Source organism: Lepisosteus platostomus, chromosome 1 (assembly GCF_059453375.1).
Source record: "Lepisosteus platostomus isolate fLepPlt1 chromosome 1, fLepPlt1.hap1, whole genome shotgun sequence".
NCBI lineage: Eukaryota > Metazoa > Chordata > Actinopteri > Semionotiformes > Lepisosteidae > Lepisosteus > Lepisosteus platostomus.
The window spans coordinates 1,563,358-1,578,691 of record NC_142611.1 but is presented as its reverse complement, the minus strand read 5'-3'; the positions used below and the strand labels follow the sequence as shown (position 1 = coordinate 1,578,691).

General features: G+C 38.8%; 1 protein-coding gene across 1 annotated transcript in view; it reads left to right on the top strand.

The window, feature by feature from the left end:
- sgcz (sarcoglycan zeta) overlaps positions 1–13,083 on the top strand; it is a 209,529-nt gene extending 196,446 nt beyond the window's left edge. The window contains exons 7-8 of the mRNA XM_088633812.1: positions 1,039–1,162; positions 7,652–13,083. Coding sequence (XP_088489938.1) covers positions 1,039–1,162; positions 7,652–7,843 — 316 coding nt within the window. The 3' untranslated portion in view covers positions 7,844–13,083. The remainder of the gene's footprint in view (positions 1–1,038; positions 1,163–7,651) is intronic.
- The last annotated feature ends 2,251 nt before the right edge of the window (positions 13,084–15,334 follow it).

Sequence of the window (15,334 nt, the reverse complement as noted above, 5' to 3'; positions counted from 1 at the left end):
TTTTTCAGCATGGAATAAACCTATTACTCGTTCCATTAAAGATATTAGCTTACGAAATAAAATGAATCATCGGGAACTGAGACAATTACTGGACTTTATATGCAGCATTTCAACATTAGATGGCTGCTTCCAAACGAGCAGTGTTAAAACCTTATTAGGACAGAAAGGTCACCTTTGTTTTAATTTTAATGTAATCTTGTCTCACCACGACGAATTATTTCCTCCGGTGTAGATACAGCTTACACAGTGGGGACTGATTTGTTGTTGGTGTGGGTAATTTTAGTTTTCAAATTACTGTTCAGTAATTTCTTTAATATAAATTTACCAAAATGCACAATTACACTGCACTCCAGAAAACTATCACAACCTTCTTTGCTATTGTAGTGTTCAGGGTCCCAACAGATGTTTCCACAGTGTGAAATGTTGGGACAGCCTAGCGTAATGAAAGAAATTGTTTAAGTTGTCATTTGTTTTTGTTGAAGTCGTGTACTAGGCAGCAATTCAGACTTTTTATCTTCCTCGTTTTACTTCCCTTCAATAACAGTGCTGAATCTGCAGTACCCTGTTATTATCAAAAATACACATTAGCACTCGTGCAGTTAACAAAGAGAAGAACAGACAAAGCTTTTTCTTAAACCGTCAGGCCAGCAAAAGAAGGGCTTAGGATCCAGGTCTCACTTTATTCTTCCTCTGCCCGTTTCACCCCACCAGAGCACTGCTGCCATTAACCTCCACACACCCCCTTGAGGTCATTTCAGTACGACTTCAGATTTTATCCTGAGAGTTTTAGTCATCATAATCCAATCGATAGCAAAACATTGCTTTACATTTGGAACTGTACCTAAAGAAGGCTGAGACATGCTGAGCAATTATACCCCTGTTTCATTTGAACAGAGAAGACCTGTGAGTCAGTTTATTGTTTAGAGAAACCCATAGAGCAATCTGTTCTGCAGGATCGATACCACAGAGGCAAAATGCATTGACATGGGGAGGCATTTTGAATAGCTTGACATTTATTCATCAATGCTTATTTTGCAGGCTGGAATCGCCAACGAGGACCCTCACAATGGAGGCTCCTAAGGGGGTTGAGATTAGTGCGGATGCAGGAGACTTCAAGGCTACCTGTCGAAAAGAGATGCAGCTTCAGTCTACAGAGGGAGAGGTGAGCTTGTGTGCGGCTTTGAGGGTTTCATCAGTGTTTAATTAGAGCATCAATCAAAATAACCTTGTCCTTTTTTGACATTTTAATTAACACGTGTGGTATTCATGGGTTATGTTGGTCTTTTCTTATTTGGAGTGTGGGGGCACAGTACATACGTGTTAAAAACACAGCACATCTACTTTGCCGGCTATAATCCCCCTTTTTCTTAATTTTCGGAGGGTAATCTCTTTGAAAACATTATATTCAATTTAAAATTAAATTATCGACTCATTATTTGCAGCATGGTTATTGCTTTTTTTGTGGAAACCCACAGTTCGTAGTGAACGTTACTTTCATAAAATTGTGAAAAACGATTTGCACTGCAGTAAAAAAAAAAAAGGAAGACCAGAACGTTGCGCACCTTTTAAGAAAAATACGATTTCCAGTTTAATTCTGTGACAGCAATCTGCGCAGATCTGCCGTAGTTGTCAAGAAGTAATTTTTAAAGAGACATTATTTAGGAAATAATGAATTCAAATTAGTGGAGCTCGTACCTCTTTTCTTTTAAATTTATTTTGACCTCTCAGTATATCCAAAAGAAAATGAGGCTCTCTTATTTAGGTTCAATTCCTACTCGCTGCCCTGATAAATGGGGTAGGCTTTTCCTACTATAAATATATAGCGCCCTTCCTCCCAGCAGAAAGTTGCCTTTCATTCCCGCACACATTTAAATATTCTACGTATTGCAGATGGTTGGTGAATTCTGAGGAAGGGCTCATTCTCACCACAGCTGCTCCCAGACAGTGGGTAATGCGTGGACAGGGCCGACGGGCCTGAGCCTGAATTACTGAAGCACAGCTGCATTGTCACATCTGCAGACCTGTGTTACTCCAGAAAGAGGGAGGGGTATTTATTCAGCTCTGAAGGAGAGGAGCAATACATCACTGTAACTGCCACTTAAACTAAGAGAGCTTCAGCTCTTTTATCTCTGCCGCCTTCTTGTCCACCTTTAGACTGGATTATACCCCTTCAATTACTGTTCACTCGGTGCGGTGCAATGTTACGGATGTTGTTGCATCATTCCTGCTATTCATTATATAAACGCGTGTTTAAAATTAGCATATAGACATATTTGGGATGATGCACTCAAAAGAAGACATTTAATCCTCCAGAGTCGGCGTGCTGGGCTCAGTGGGACCCTTCTTGAATCAGATGGATATTATGAACTGAAGGACCATGAACAGGCTTGAGGCCATTTTTCTCATTTGATGCATTCAGATGCTAATGCTTAAATTATTTTCAGTTATCTGTCTTTAAAAACCCAATGTATAATGTAAAGGCTTCCTTGATGAACATAAATTGCTAAAATTGTAATCCAAAAGTAACCTTGTAGGGGGAGCAAAATAAAGGCATGGAAAGTAATATTGTTGATATTAATTTTGTTCCCTTAGAGAGGAGAGACATCACAGATAGTTCATGAAAGCAATGTTAAACTTAGAATAATAAGAATAAAGCAATGGATAATCCCAATATTAAGACATTTTCGCAAGAACTATTCAATTTATAAAATCATTTACAATTTTGGAAAGAGCATCCCCATTTATGTAGACTTCCCCTACTAAGAAAATTAGAAGTCAATTCTGTAAGCGTCTCTGAGAATCACAGAGCTGTTTCAGAATCAAAAATATCTTATGCAGCAAAATCTCAAATCTGTCTCCAAGTCTTTCAGTGTAGTAAAATTGTGTTCTACAGTACATGACGTTGTCGCCATCTATTCCAAATAACCTTTTAAATGGAAATGTGGCGAGGAATTTCAAGGAATTCATCTAACAAATCTGGCATATACTGTACATGTTTATCAAAAGATTTTTTTCTTTGCCTTGAGACACTTTCAGTGCACCTGGCACACTGAAGGTTTGATGGGAGATTGGCAGGCAGTCAGTTAGCTGTCTCATAGCTCCTGGGTTCGAATGTGCAATGGGCTGTGTGCCATATTTCCATGTAGGTTTTCTCATGGGCCAAGTTTCTGACCTGTGCTTCCAGGTTGCTGCAACGTATAAGTGACCTTTAGATGATGGACGAAAGGAAAACACCAGAGACAATGCAATGCGAACTGAATCAAGTCAATTCAATTCCTTTCAAGTACTGTATATTATTGTATTTTTCTAATGGTATTCTGGCATTTTGTATCACAGTTTCACAAATGGTTGCAGGTTCTGGGAATAGTGAGAGCCGTATATACCTTTGAAGTAATAAGGGTTGTGCTGTCCCTGCGCTTCTCTGAGACTGACGAGGCTAGAGTTGACTAACAAGGGCTGTGCACAGCTACAGATGCCTCTTTACTAGCTGTCACTCTGGGTAGTGCTTTTCAGACGGGATCTTTCACCTCTCTCATCCCCTCCCACCTTCAGCCTCACCGTGTTCCCTTGTTGGGAATTTGCCACTGGCACCATCAGTGCTCTCTGCTGGTGTGGTCTACTTGAAACTCCCGAAGGCCTGCAGCTGCCACTGTAGCTCCCACTGGCACAGCGGCAGCACGCAACAACAATGCTTTTCAGTTGGTTAAGAATTCTGTAACTCATGTGGTCTCTGAAACCTCTCTTTAAAGCTTTTACATCTGTTCTTGGCTTCATTGAATCCATGAGTTTTCTCTTTGTTATGCCAGTTATGGTCAGTGCCTTTCTCAAAAAGAGTTTCAACAATACAAGCGCTCAGTAGCAATACCAATAATAATTATGAATATTGCAGCTGTTGTAAAAAAATATGTACCATTTCTTCTTCATATTTTACAAAAAAGTGTGTTACAATACAGTATGTATATCGAACAGTGAGGAGCCAAAAGAAAATGGTTAATTGATTACATGTCATGAGATGAGAGGCTTGTGCTGCCCGTTGAATAGCTGTAATGCTACATCTATGTATTTTACTCTACACTGCTTTGAGAATATTCATCTTTGCCCGGTCTTATTTAGCTCTTATCACATAATCACATTTCATCCACATGCTTTACGCACTCAATATGGACCTCAGTATGAAATAAGAAAACATACCATCTGCTGTAGGGACAGTAATTTTCTTTTGTATCTGAAAACATACATTACACAATATTCCACACAAGCAGAAATATCCAGAATCTTCTTTAGTATTTCCTGAAGAAACAGGAAGAGCCCTTTAATGAGATTGCATTTTCTGATTTAACTTTGGTAACATAGCCCAAGTTGCTTATCAGACTTGGGTAGGACAGCATGGTGTAGTCAAGGATAAACCCTATATTCCATTTAGTGTCAGGTAATTCATCCATTAAAACTGTTTTGAACCAACATAATTGCAAGTCTTTCATTGATCACAAGAGCATCACTGCATAAATATAATCTGAAAGCACCAAGTCCTTTCTAATGACAGAAACTAATAGCTTCAGACAGGTTTCACTGGCCTGTGAAACAAGTGTATCTCTTTTGCAGCAATATTAATAAAATGTACACTTCCAATAGTACCTGAACTTTTATTTTTAATAAATATCATGCTATGGTTAAAACCATGTATTACTTTTGGGGAAAATGCAGAATTCTACCAATTAAAAACCATCTCAGCTAAATTTCAGTTTTTCCAAAGCCTTTTTCAGCTTTCTGCTTTCATCAACAGAAAGGATCCATCCCAAATCTTTTCACCGTCCATATTTTAATTAATCCACAGGTGCAAAATCCCATATCTGTGCACCCAAACAAAATGCATTGCAACAATCTAAATAAAATCCAAAACTGTTTATTTCACTACACAATGTGCTCTGATGAACAAGGAACAGAGCTCAGATAACTGTGTCAGTGTTGCTTAGCCTGCTGCCCTTCGAGTCCAGTCCATTATGGGATTTTGCTACAAACAGCTGCCTCATAATGTGATTGATAATGTTCCGCGGAACCACCTGAGGGACCGTACTTGGTCAATACTTACTTAAGACACACATCACATTTCATAGTATTTTGCCAAAAAAAAACAAAAAACCTTTACAGAAATGCTCATACCAATCGAAAATAGACAACCTTAGCTTCACAAAACCTTTTTCAGAACTGAAATACAACAAGGCAATCGATCACAATAACACTGTTTATAAGTAATCAATAACCCAGCCAAACATAATGGCAAAAGCAAAAACCAGCAAAAAAAATGTACATATCCCACATTTTTATCTTGTGCGGGACATCCGTAAGACCAGAAATATATCCACAAAATGCTGTCCTTACTCATCTCCAGACCTGGAGGAAACTGAGAGGTATCGCCTATCGGAACTGAATTTTGAAACTCACCGCCTCGAAAAAGCTAGTCTGATTGGTGGCAAACGCTGTCATTCGTTGTAGTTTAAGCCAATCAGAGCCCGTAAGGGGTGGGACGTCCTCTGAAAGGAATTCTAGCTGTAATCCAGCTGTCAATTATTGACACAGCAGAGGGTAATCAATCAGATTTTTATCAGTGGTCATTTTCTCAATGCCTAACAGCAGAAAAGGCTCTTTAGCCAAAAAGGTTTTTTATTGCAGTTGCAATAGCTTCTACATATTTTTATTGGCTTTCAATAACTTTTATACATTTTGGGGGTATGCGAGAAATTTCATTCCAGGTCCAGTCTTCACAAAAAATTCTGCAGAGTTTCTTCAAATTGATCAATTTGTCTCAATTTTTAATCAGCATTTTGAGCCAAAATGGAAAAATGTGATCTTTGAAGACAAAAAAAAAATGCCTGCTGTTTATTTTTTTATACATTTGCCTGCTGAACGGACACATTAAGAGATAAAATAAATGTGACTGTTCACAATCAAAGCCAGGGGGGTTAGCTTCAATGTAAGAAACCAGGCTTCTGCTATGTTCTGTTGCAGAGATATAACAAAATATTTAAGGGGAGAAAATTCCAGGAGGAAATTGGCATGTACCACTAAGGGGTTTTAACAGGATCAATTTAGCAATTAACGATCTCCAGGTGCATCAGAACAATTGGAATGGATTGGAATGGTCACAGGTCGAGTAGCTCTGGTGTACATTAGCATTTACAGTCATGATAAGCTTTAGCTGAAAACGTTATTGTGTTCATGGAGAGAATTGAAATGACAGTAGATTTAGAGCTGCTTTGAAGTTAATTTCAGCCATTTTACATTTGACTTTGCACTGCGGAAAACTGGATTTCCTCACCTGCTAGGCTTATTGTATTTATAATATGTATGCTCTACCACTGCATCTGAAGACAGCCCATCCAGCTGCCTTTGAATATAAATCAGAAATACAGCCTTTCATCCTGCACCTGAAGGAAAACACTGCTTGACTTAATAGAATTTGGTGGATCAACATGGTTTTCTTGGCATAACGAACCACATGAATCATCACGCACACCTGTGAAATGCTCCTCTGAGGTGTGGATTGTGAAGCAATATGTATTCCTCTTCCTTTTCTCTAGGCAGCCTTACTGCATCCATTCCCTGACACTTTGATAGGCTGCATCATAATCCTGCACGTCTCGTCCCAAGAACCTTGGAAGGGCTACATTTCTTACACCTTTATTTTTTCACTTGGCAGGTTGAGGAATAACAAAAATCGGCATTAACAACTGGTGGATATTGCATGTGGATACAAATGCCAAAGAAATAGACATACTGTACTGTATATACTGTATATATACCATATAAGTGCATGTACAGTATGAAATACACATTTCCCCGAATTTCCCATTGGCCTTTATCAATCATGGCTTCCTAATAATCCCCATCTCTGAACTAGCTTCATCCCTCAGCTCTCCAACCCACTGAGAGCTGCTGTGTGGGGAGCGTACTGGTGGGGCTGCACACTGGTGGTGGTGGAGGGGAGTCCCCATTACCTGTAAAGCGCTTTGAGTGGAGAGTCCAGAAACGCACTATATGTGTCAATAAGAATAAGGATAAGAATAGCAAGAACTGCTCGTGGTAGTTTTATTTCTATGCTCGCAGACTCACACGAGTGTACTGTATATTCGTCCATTCATCCATTCAGATTCAACCTGCATTCCCTGAGTTAACACCCAGGACGGGCTCCAGGAACACAGCCTTCTCACAACAGTACCCTAGATCACTTTTTTAGGGAGACGCCAGCAGCAAATAGTCAACATTCTTTATCGTTCCGCTTTTGCAGCGGGAATATCATTTATTGTTAGTCAGCGGAGGTACCGTAAGTCTCCCCATTTTGGAACTGACGTTCCTTTTCTGCAAACAACGCAAACAAATATTTCTCTGTAATGAAATACATGTTGCAGGCGATGAGTAAAAGTTTCCGGCAGAGGCACAGCAGAATTAAAACCCATTTTTGAACACACCATTTAAAAGCTGTAATGGTTTTCTGTACTCGGGTGTGTTTTTTTGGCCATACTTGGGGTTGTCTGCATTAATTTGGATTTTCGTTTTATGTCCAAAGAGATTATGAGTGACATGGTGCCTGTGAGTCAATACAAATAAACCAGTGTGCTCCATTTACAGTACAGTATGTTTTTTTTCCCCCTAGATATTTCTAAACGCGAACACAATCCGACTGGGGAACCTTCCACTTGGCACTTCGGCGGCTTCTCCGGGTTCCACCGTCCCGAAACAGACAGTGTACGAGCTGTGCGTCTGCCCCAATGGAAAGCTGTACCTCTCCCCAGCCGGGATGGGCTCCACCTGCCATTCCACAAGCAACATTTGTCTCTGGAGCTGAGAGCGAGCGGATGAGGTTCTTCCACCAGAAAGGCCTTTGGTCACTGTCCTCTCAGTTTGGCTTTTTCTCTGCTAAGTGAAAATCAGGAAAACTGCAGGTGGCTTCCAAAGGCCGAATCTTCCAGACTGCGCAGGAGCAAAAATGTTGCCTTTTTTAATTTTTTAACGAACACAAGGAGAAGGTATTGCAGGCGAGGAACTCGAACACAGCGCACACGGTGAGGCTAGGATCTAGTATATATTTTCTAAAACTGAAATGAATACACAGGTGCCTTTGCTATTCTCGGTAAAGCACATCATTTACAACCTTAAAAGAGACCTTCAATACATGTTTTTCTTCTGTTTAAGGAATTTCCGCCCCTGAATGACATCAACAAGACTTCTAACACAGTATGCATTTCTCTACTGTTCAACTAAAAGCACAATAATGCCATGTATATAATCCAACCCAAATCAATAATAAAATAATACAAGTTTTAAATAATCATGTATCTGAGAATGCTTGGTAGTACCTTATATTATTTAGTTAACATAGTCATGTATATTTTTATGTCTTTGTTTTGGGCTTTCATAATATTTAGAAAAATCTTTTTCTATGCTTCACACCATGTACTATACATCTAAAGATGTTTGCTGGGACGTTACTTAAAGGAAGTCATAAATAAGGCCGTATCTTCATTTCAGCTATGTTAAATGGCTCTGTTAGATGTTCAGGTTGACACATGGACATTTGTGTTTAAGTCAGAGCTCCATCGACAAGCCGTAGTCTGCTACACGTTCATCCCAAGCCAGTCTGGTGGGCTTGTTTTCAAGCATTTCATGACGTCAGCTGTAATGCAAAAACAGATTAAAGTCAGTGATACGACGTCATAAAGCCACCCATTGTTGCCGTGTCAAGAGTGTGTTGCAAACATATTCCACGGCTGGCCTTCCAAACTGCACCCAACAAGGCTGGAAGCAACAGACAGACAAGAAAGTTCCTGTTTCGAAATTTTACTTTTCTCGGCCATGCATTGTCTTTTTAAAGATCAGAATAACGTTCTCAGTGTCTGCAATGCACTTATAGTACCTGCAGCCTGTTCTTTTATAGAGTAGCAATTGTCACCTGTGGTCGACACAAGCAGGAGGCAGTGGCTGTGGGGAACAGAACAAAAGTCTAACAGGTGTCTGTGTGGAAAAAAGTAGCATCTTGTCATCAGACTTACCAAACAAATACTGCACTAGAAAGACATTTTAGCCTAAAAGGGTAAATTGATATATGTTCTCTTGTGACAGTACTGTTGTGATAAATTGTAATGACATCAAATATTGTTTTTCTATAAAGGTAATGAGATTACCAATACAATACATGACATCCCAAATTAAAACAAAAAGCAAAAAGATGAATAAAAAAACAGGCTTGCAGTTCTTCTTTGATAACCTATTGTGCTTTTCTAGACACTAAAACACCCAAAATTCTTTCTGCTTTCTTGCCATGATCCCAAAACAATAAAGTGATTGTGGTTGTCCTGTAGGCCGATGACATCTTTCATGCAGAGTACTAACCCCACATGTGCTGCATCTGTGTCTCTGGCTGCTTGCGTGTTCTCACCTGCACAAGTCACACATTCAAGAACACGCTCTAGTTTGTTTGTTTTTTAAGGAAAGAGCTTCCCCTCTCAACAGGATTTTGTTTTTAATTTCTCATTTAAGTGTAGGAGTTTGTTGGTCTCGTGCAACCGACAGTCCTGACAGCTTCAACAATCTTTTGACCAAAAATGACATCAGGAAAATGGGACAAATGCACCCAGGGGGTCATTCAGAACTGCATCCAGAGGGCTTCCCTTAGGCTCCAAGCTGCAAGCTGCATAAAGACCACCTTAATCCAGATCTGTCCCTGGTGTCTTCCTTGAGTTTCAGGGTCCTGCAAGAAAAAACATTACACACAGCAGCCTACAGCCTAGTTCAGGGGTAGAGGTCTCCTAATTCAATACAGAAGGTATCAACCTACCTCTGGTCATTAAACAACCCCCCAGGTTTTGATGAAGAAATCAGCCTCCCTAATCCCACCCATCTATTTCAGACCCGGGGAGTCTAGACTCATTTTCTGAATCAGAAAGATTTCAGAGCAGCAATGCCTTTCATTTTTAATCACATGGGCTTAGGTCTATATGTACATCCATCTACTTAAGATACACCGTGAGGCACTGAAAACACAACGTGAGGTTTTGCAAATCAATAGAACGCGTTGTGTTTTGAAGCCTCCTGGGTTATGATGGGAAATAAACCTTTTGTAATCTGACATTTTGACATTTTGTAATCTGGTACTTGCTTGATTGTTTCTGAGTATAAATTAACCACACTACACAGTGACCTGACAGGTACTTGCAGGGTCACAGTGCAGTGGGTGAGGGATACCCCTCTCCTCCAATCCGTGCTATGCTGCCTGTGACTTGTTAAAAGACGATTGGCTCAGAGGTGGGCGGGCCTGCATTCTCCCCTGTGTGCTGTTGCATGGTTTATAACTGCAAGCCAAGACGTAAAAACCACACAAACAGAGATTCGTGAATTGGGTGTTTTGAAAAAGAGGATCAGAGATGAGCTGCAAGTTGTTTTTTTAGATTTTTGGGGGTAAAATTTCCTTGTTCCGTGTGTTTTAGGCGGGGTATATAATTAATAACACTACTTATAGATGGTCTGTCTGCTAATTGTCTTAAGTATATCAACTGAAACCCATGTATTCAGGGGTTAATGTCAGTACTGAGTATTGCAGAATAAAACTGGTCTGTACTATCATTTTTATTTGCTTATTATTTATGTTTACTACTGTAAATTGTAAAATAAGTTAAATAAGGACAGAATTAAAAAAAACTATTTTCTTACAGATTCTATGCAATACATTTGTAAGATTGCAATATTATTAAAATGACAAAAGCTGTGCTTTTGTATTTTTCCTTGCTTTCTGTAAAACGTGCATTTTTTCTACTAATATCAATTGTCATCCTTGTCCATTGTATGTGATGTCTCAAGAAACGTTTGATCACCTGTTGTATCAATGTGATGTAAAAAGCAAAGTTTGGCAAGCTGTTTTTATTTTTCTTACAGTATGTAAGGTTTTGGATGTGAGTCTAGCTAGACTTTCCCCTACAGCTGTCCTCACATGTAACCACCCAAAGTAATGGACTTGTCAATAAAACACAATTTGGTTTACCTTATGAACAGATCATCCTCATGTACTGTATCAAGTTTCAGTTTCACAGGTCAGTCAAATGTTGGATGTTTTTTTATCATCACTTTATCTTTGAGGCAAAGTTTTCCATAGAGCAGCTGCCATTAACCATGCAAACAGCAAAAGCCATTGGCAAAATTATAGTTCTTGTTTTCCTTCTGATAATGTCAAGAGACAAAATTGCTATAGAAATTTGTAGTAGCTAATATCCTTGTGGAAAACCACTTTCGAGTAAATATATTCAGTAAGGTTCTGAACAGAATGATTTTTATGCTTTATCAACTCTAATTTAGTTGATTGATTAATTACTGAATTAATTTAGATGACAACGCAGAATATGGGACTTTAATGAGCAATTATCAAGGATTTTACCGAACCTGGTAAAACTGTTAGTTTCACATAATGCATTTAAAATATGGGTTACATGTTAATTGGGGTTCCTGTTATAGCTATCTATAAGCAGTTTATTACTGTTTTGTTTATGTTGTTAGAAACAGGTATAAGCAATTATTAGAAAACCTAGTGAACATCACAGTTCAAAATTCTTAACAAAACTTTTCAGCACTTGAGGTTTATGGGAACTAACCCGCAGCAAATAAAATGTTTGGATTGGAATCTCTTTTTACAGTCTATTAGTCCCTACAATGGTGTACTGTATTTACCTTTGTGATAAAAAATCACGATGTCTTCCTGAAGAATAATATAACAGAGGAAGACATTTATTTGCATAAAAATTGGTTTCAGAAGAAATGCAGGAGCTTGCTTTTGTGTTGTTATAATATTGTGTTTGTTGTTATACAAACTTTAAAAGCCTGTCATGGTTTGACAGAGATCAAACTCTGCAAATTCTACAGGCCTTGTGTTGCACACTCTAAGCATTCTGTTTTCTTCAGTAATAACATCTGCATCACAGGCTCTTGGCTGTAGAACATTTCATTGAGGGTTATGGTAAGGAGTTTGCATAACCTGATGGTGTTATTTCTAAGGTCAGTAATTCTGAGAGTTAAGCGTGATAAGGTCATTATTACCTTACAATGGTTACTCATTTGTTGGGACTATGGTAAGCAAGGAAAATGTTAGTAAAGCCTTTCATTATTATTATTATTATTATTATTATAAATTTTTCTGTTTTTTGTTTCCAATGGCTGTTAACATTGCACACGCCCATGCGTGTAAGTGTAGTTTCTTCTTGGCAGGTAAGATGTCTTTGAAACGTCTGTCTCTTAATTTTAACTCCCAATGTTTATGTTGTGCTGATTGTTGTCAGTGTTAACAACATAAGTCAAGTTTGAGTAATTACAGCTTTTCAAACTTTGCATTTTACCGTACAAGAATAATTTTGTTGTAAAATTTTATTTATAAGTAGACCGTTATGCAATTGTCATCGTATTAAAAAGTAAGAATTAGAGATAGCTGCCGTTTTAAAGGCTGTTACTCATTTCAGTGCTTGTCATTTCTAAATGGGAATAATACTCTTTGACAGGTATTAAAGTAGACATAAAAGAGGGAAATGTGAATTTATATCACACTAATTAAAGCATAACCTGGTTCACTGCTCGACTGATCAAATGGAGTAAAAAGTGTTCACTGAGATTTTCTTATTGCAATAGCCACATTGTGTAATTGGAACAAGTAATAGGTCTATTCCATGCTGAAAAGAGAAGAAAGAAAACAAAGCTTTGGCCGTGGAGCCTTCTTCAGGTGTGACAGCATGGCCAAAACGTTGTGTTTCTCAGCATGGAATAAACCTATTACTTGCTCCTTTGCAGTCTACGCATGCTGACGCAGCTACCCACCTGAACTACAGTACATTATGTCATTGAAATACTGTATTACTGTATAATATGTCTTTCTTTGAAAGATTGTGTATTGTTCCCTTTTAGGAAAAGAACGCTATCAACATTCATATCATAGTTACCAGATCATAAAGTGAAAAGTAATTATCTCTAATGTACACATTTATGATTGAATACCTTACACAGCCATGTAAATAAAATAATTTTAATAAATGGTGTAAATGTGTAATTACTACATACTGATTGTTTTTTGAATGTTTATTAGTTTTCTGTCCAACAGGGAATGTGAAGCTCTTTCCTTCCATTTCTCAGCAATACCTGACACTGGTTGCTTCTCAAGAATTCTGTCCGTGGCTGAAATGAGACCTGGAATAAGCTGTTCCACAGATGTTGTATTTTCGCTGTATCAGGTTACCTTTAAGACAACTTCGACAAAAGTAAAGGACACAATAATATACAGTAAATAAACAAAAGCAAGAAAAGGATGAAAAAATCTTTTTAAGCTTTATTGTGTTGTGCCTGTCATCAGAGAAGCTAAATATATTGCAGATTAGTCAATATTTTTTTCGATGTTGCATAAATGTATTAATTATTTATCATGCAATACTGACCAAGGCTTTTGAGCTTGATTTTAGGAGAGATGGGGATGCCCGAAGATTATGTCCCAACATGAGCATGCTTTGCACATACTGTAGAGGTGTTAAAAAAAACAGTTCCTCATTATAATGACAAAAGGTGTTGCCACAGATCATCAAAGAGAGCAGGACTAGGGAATGTTGCTAATAGGAACATCATCAGGGCCCATCCTTGCACCATCTCTGAAATGCGCTATCAATTCACCCAAATTGCCCGTGACCAGTCCAGACTCAATCGTATGTATCAACCCAATGACAAGACCTTTGGGAAGAACATTAGGGTCTGTCCCTTCGCACACGTGACAGCTCCAACTACAAACACATGAAACACTCTGTTTTCAATTCCTCGGCCAGTTTCAAATCCTAATACATGCAAAGAAACATTTCAAATAATGTAGGTTTCTTAAGATGCCGGTAAAAAAGGAATGATGTTCTAATCACACAAAACGAACACAAATTATTGAGTTCTGCCATATTATTAAATTGTAAAATGGTTCATTCCCCTCTGAGATTTTCTATCAAAATTTTTTATGGAAGATTTTATCTACATACTGTATTTTTTCTGGGGCTGCATATAAAGTGTGGACTTGTAAATGACAGATTTCGGGTTCTGCAATTCAATGAAGTATTTTACCCAGTAGCTCCAGTCCACCCAGCGGTGTACAGTAAGTGGGAGGAACTCCCTGCAGTGGACTAATCCTCTGAACTCGACAGGCACCAGGATGAGCTCTGGCCTGAGCAGGCACTCTGGCTTTAATATAGACTTTACCTTCGTCTTAATATACATGATCAGAAACGTTTATTCTTCACACCATTTTCTTATCAAACCAATCAAGATTGTGGTGGCCTATTCTTCATGAAAAGATCATCACAGGTACGGCATTCAAAATCAATGCCCCTGAATTTAATGGAGAATGTGAAAATCCAGCGCGACACTTATAATAATTGAACAGAGCCAGTCTGGGAAGCATAGGCTCTCATTTTTGTATAGTCTCCTCACTCGTACTGTAGCAAGAGGGAGCATCAGGAAGCATCTGGCCTTGAAGTAAACCCCTAGATCTTCATGCAGTACAGCCACACCAAGTCTTTACACCACCTCATCCCAGTCCTGCATAACTAGACTGAGCTAACCCACCCCTGTGCAAGTCCCACTGCCACTCACACAGTCATCTGCGTCCCACTACGCATCTCTCTCACACACAGAGACAGGCAGACAAACACAGTGGGCATACAGACCATGCCAGGACAAAGCACAAGTTAGCAATGCCCTGGCGTCCATGACTTCTAGCCAGCAGGCACGAGTGTACTCATAGGCACAAAGCCACTGTCCCATGAAGCCAGCAGCCTATGAATGCAGCACCTGTAGACAAAGCTACAATACGGGTGAATTGTTATTTCCTCCCGTTGTTAAAAGACCTAAAATCATCTTTATCCTCACCTAACCTCTTAACCTCTCAAATACTCTTCAACCTCCTTCCCTCCTCCCTCTAATTCCTTCCCCCTGTTTCACATTTATCAACACATGGATACTTAGTACCTAGCAGGTACTGTCACCTTCCACAGTTATTTTCCTCCTGCAAAAAAGTCTAGTGCTACTGTAGATTTGCTGTCAAAAGCAATTAATTTTAATCCAGTATCAAAAATAGCCTTTTATTGAATTTTGCTCTTTCAAGCAAGGGCTAACAGTAAAATTAATTATTAATTTTCAGCTCCTGTGGTCTGTCGAAAACTGCTCAGAAATATTTGGTTGCATCGCAACTTACTAATTAATCACGCTGATGTTAATAGTCAGAGAGGCACTTGGAACAGGCTTGAACCTGCAAAGTCAAATAGAAGAGCTTACTTTTTAGAAG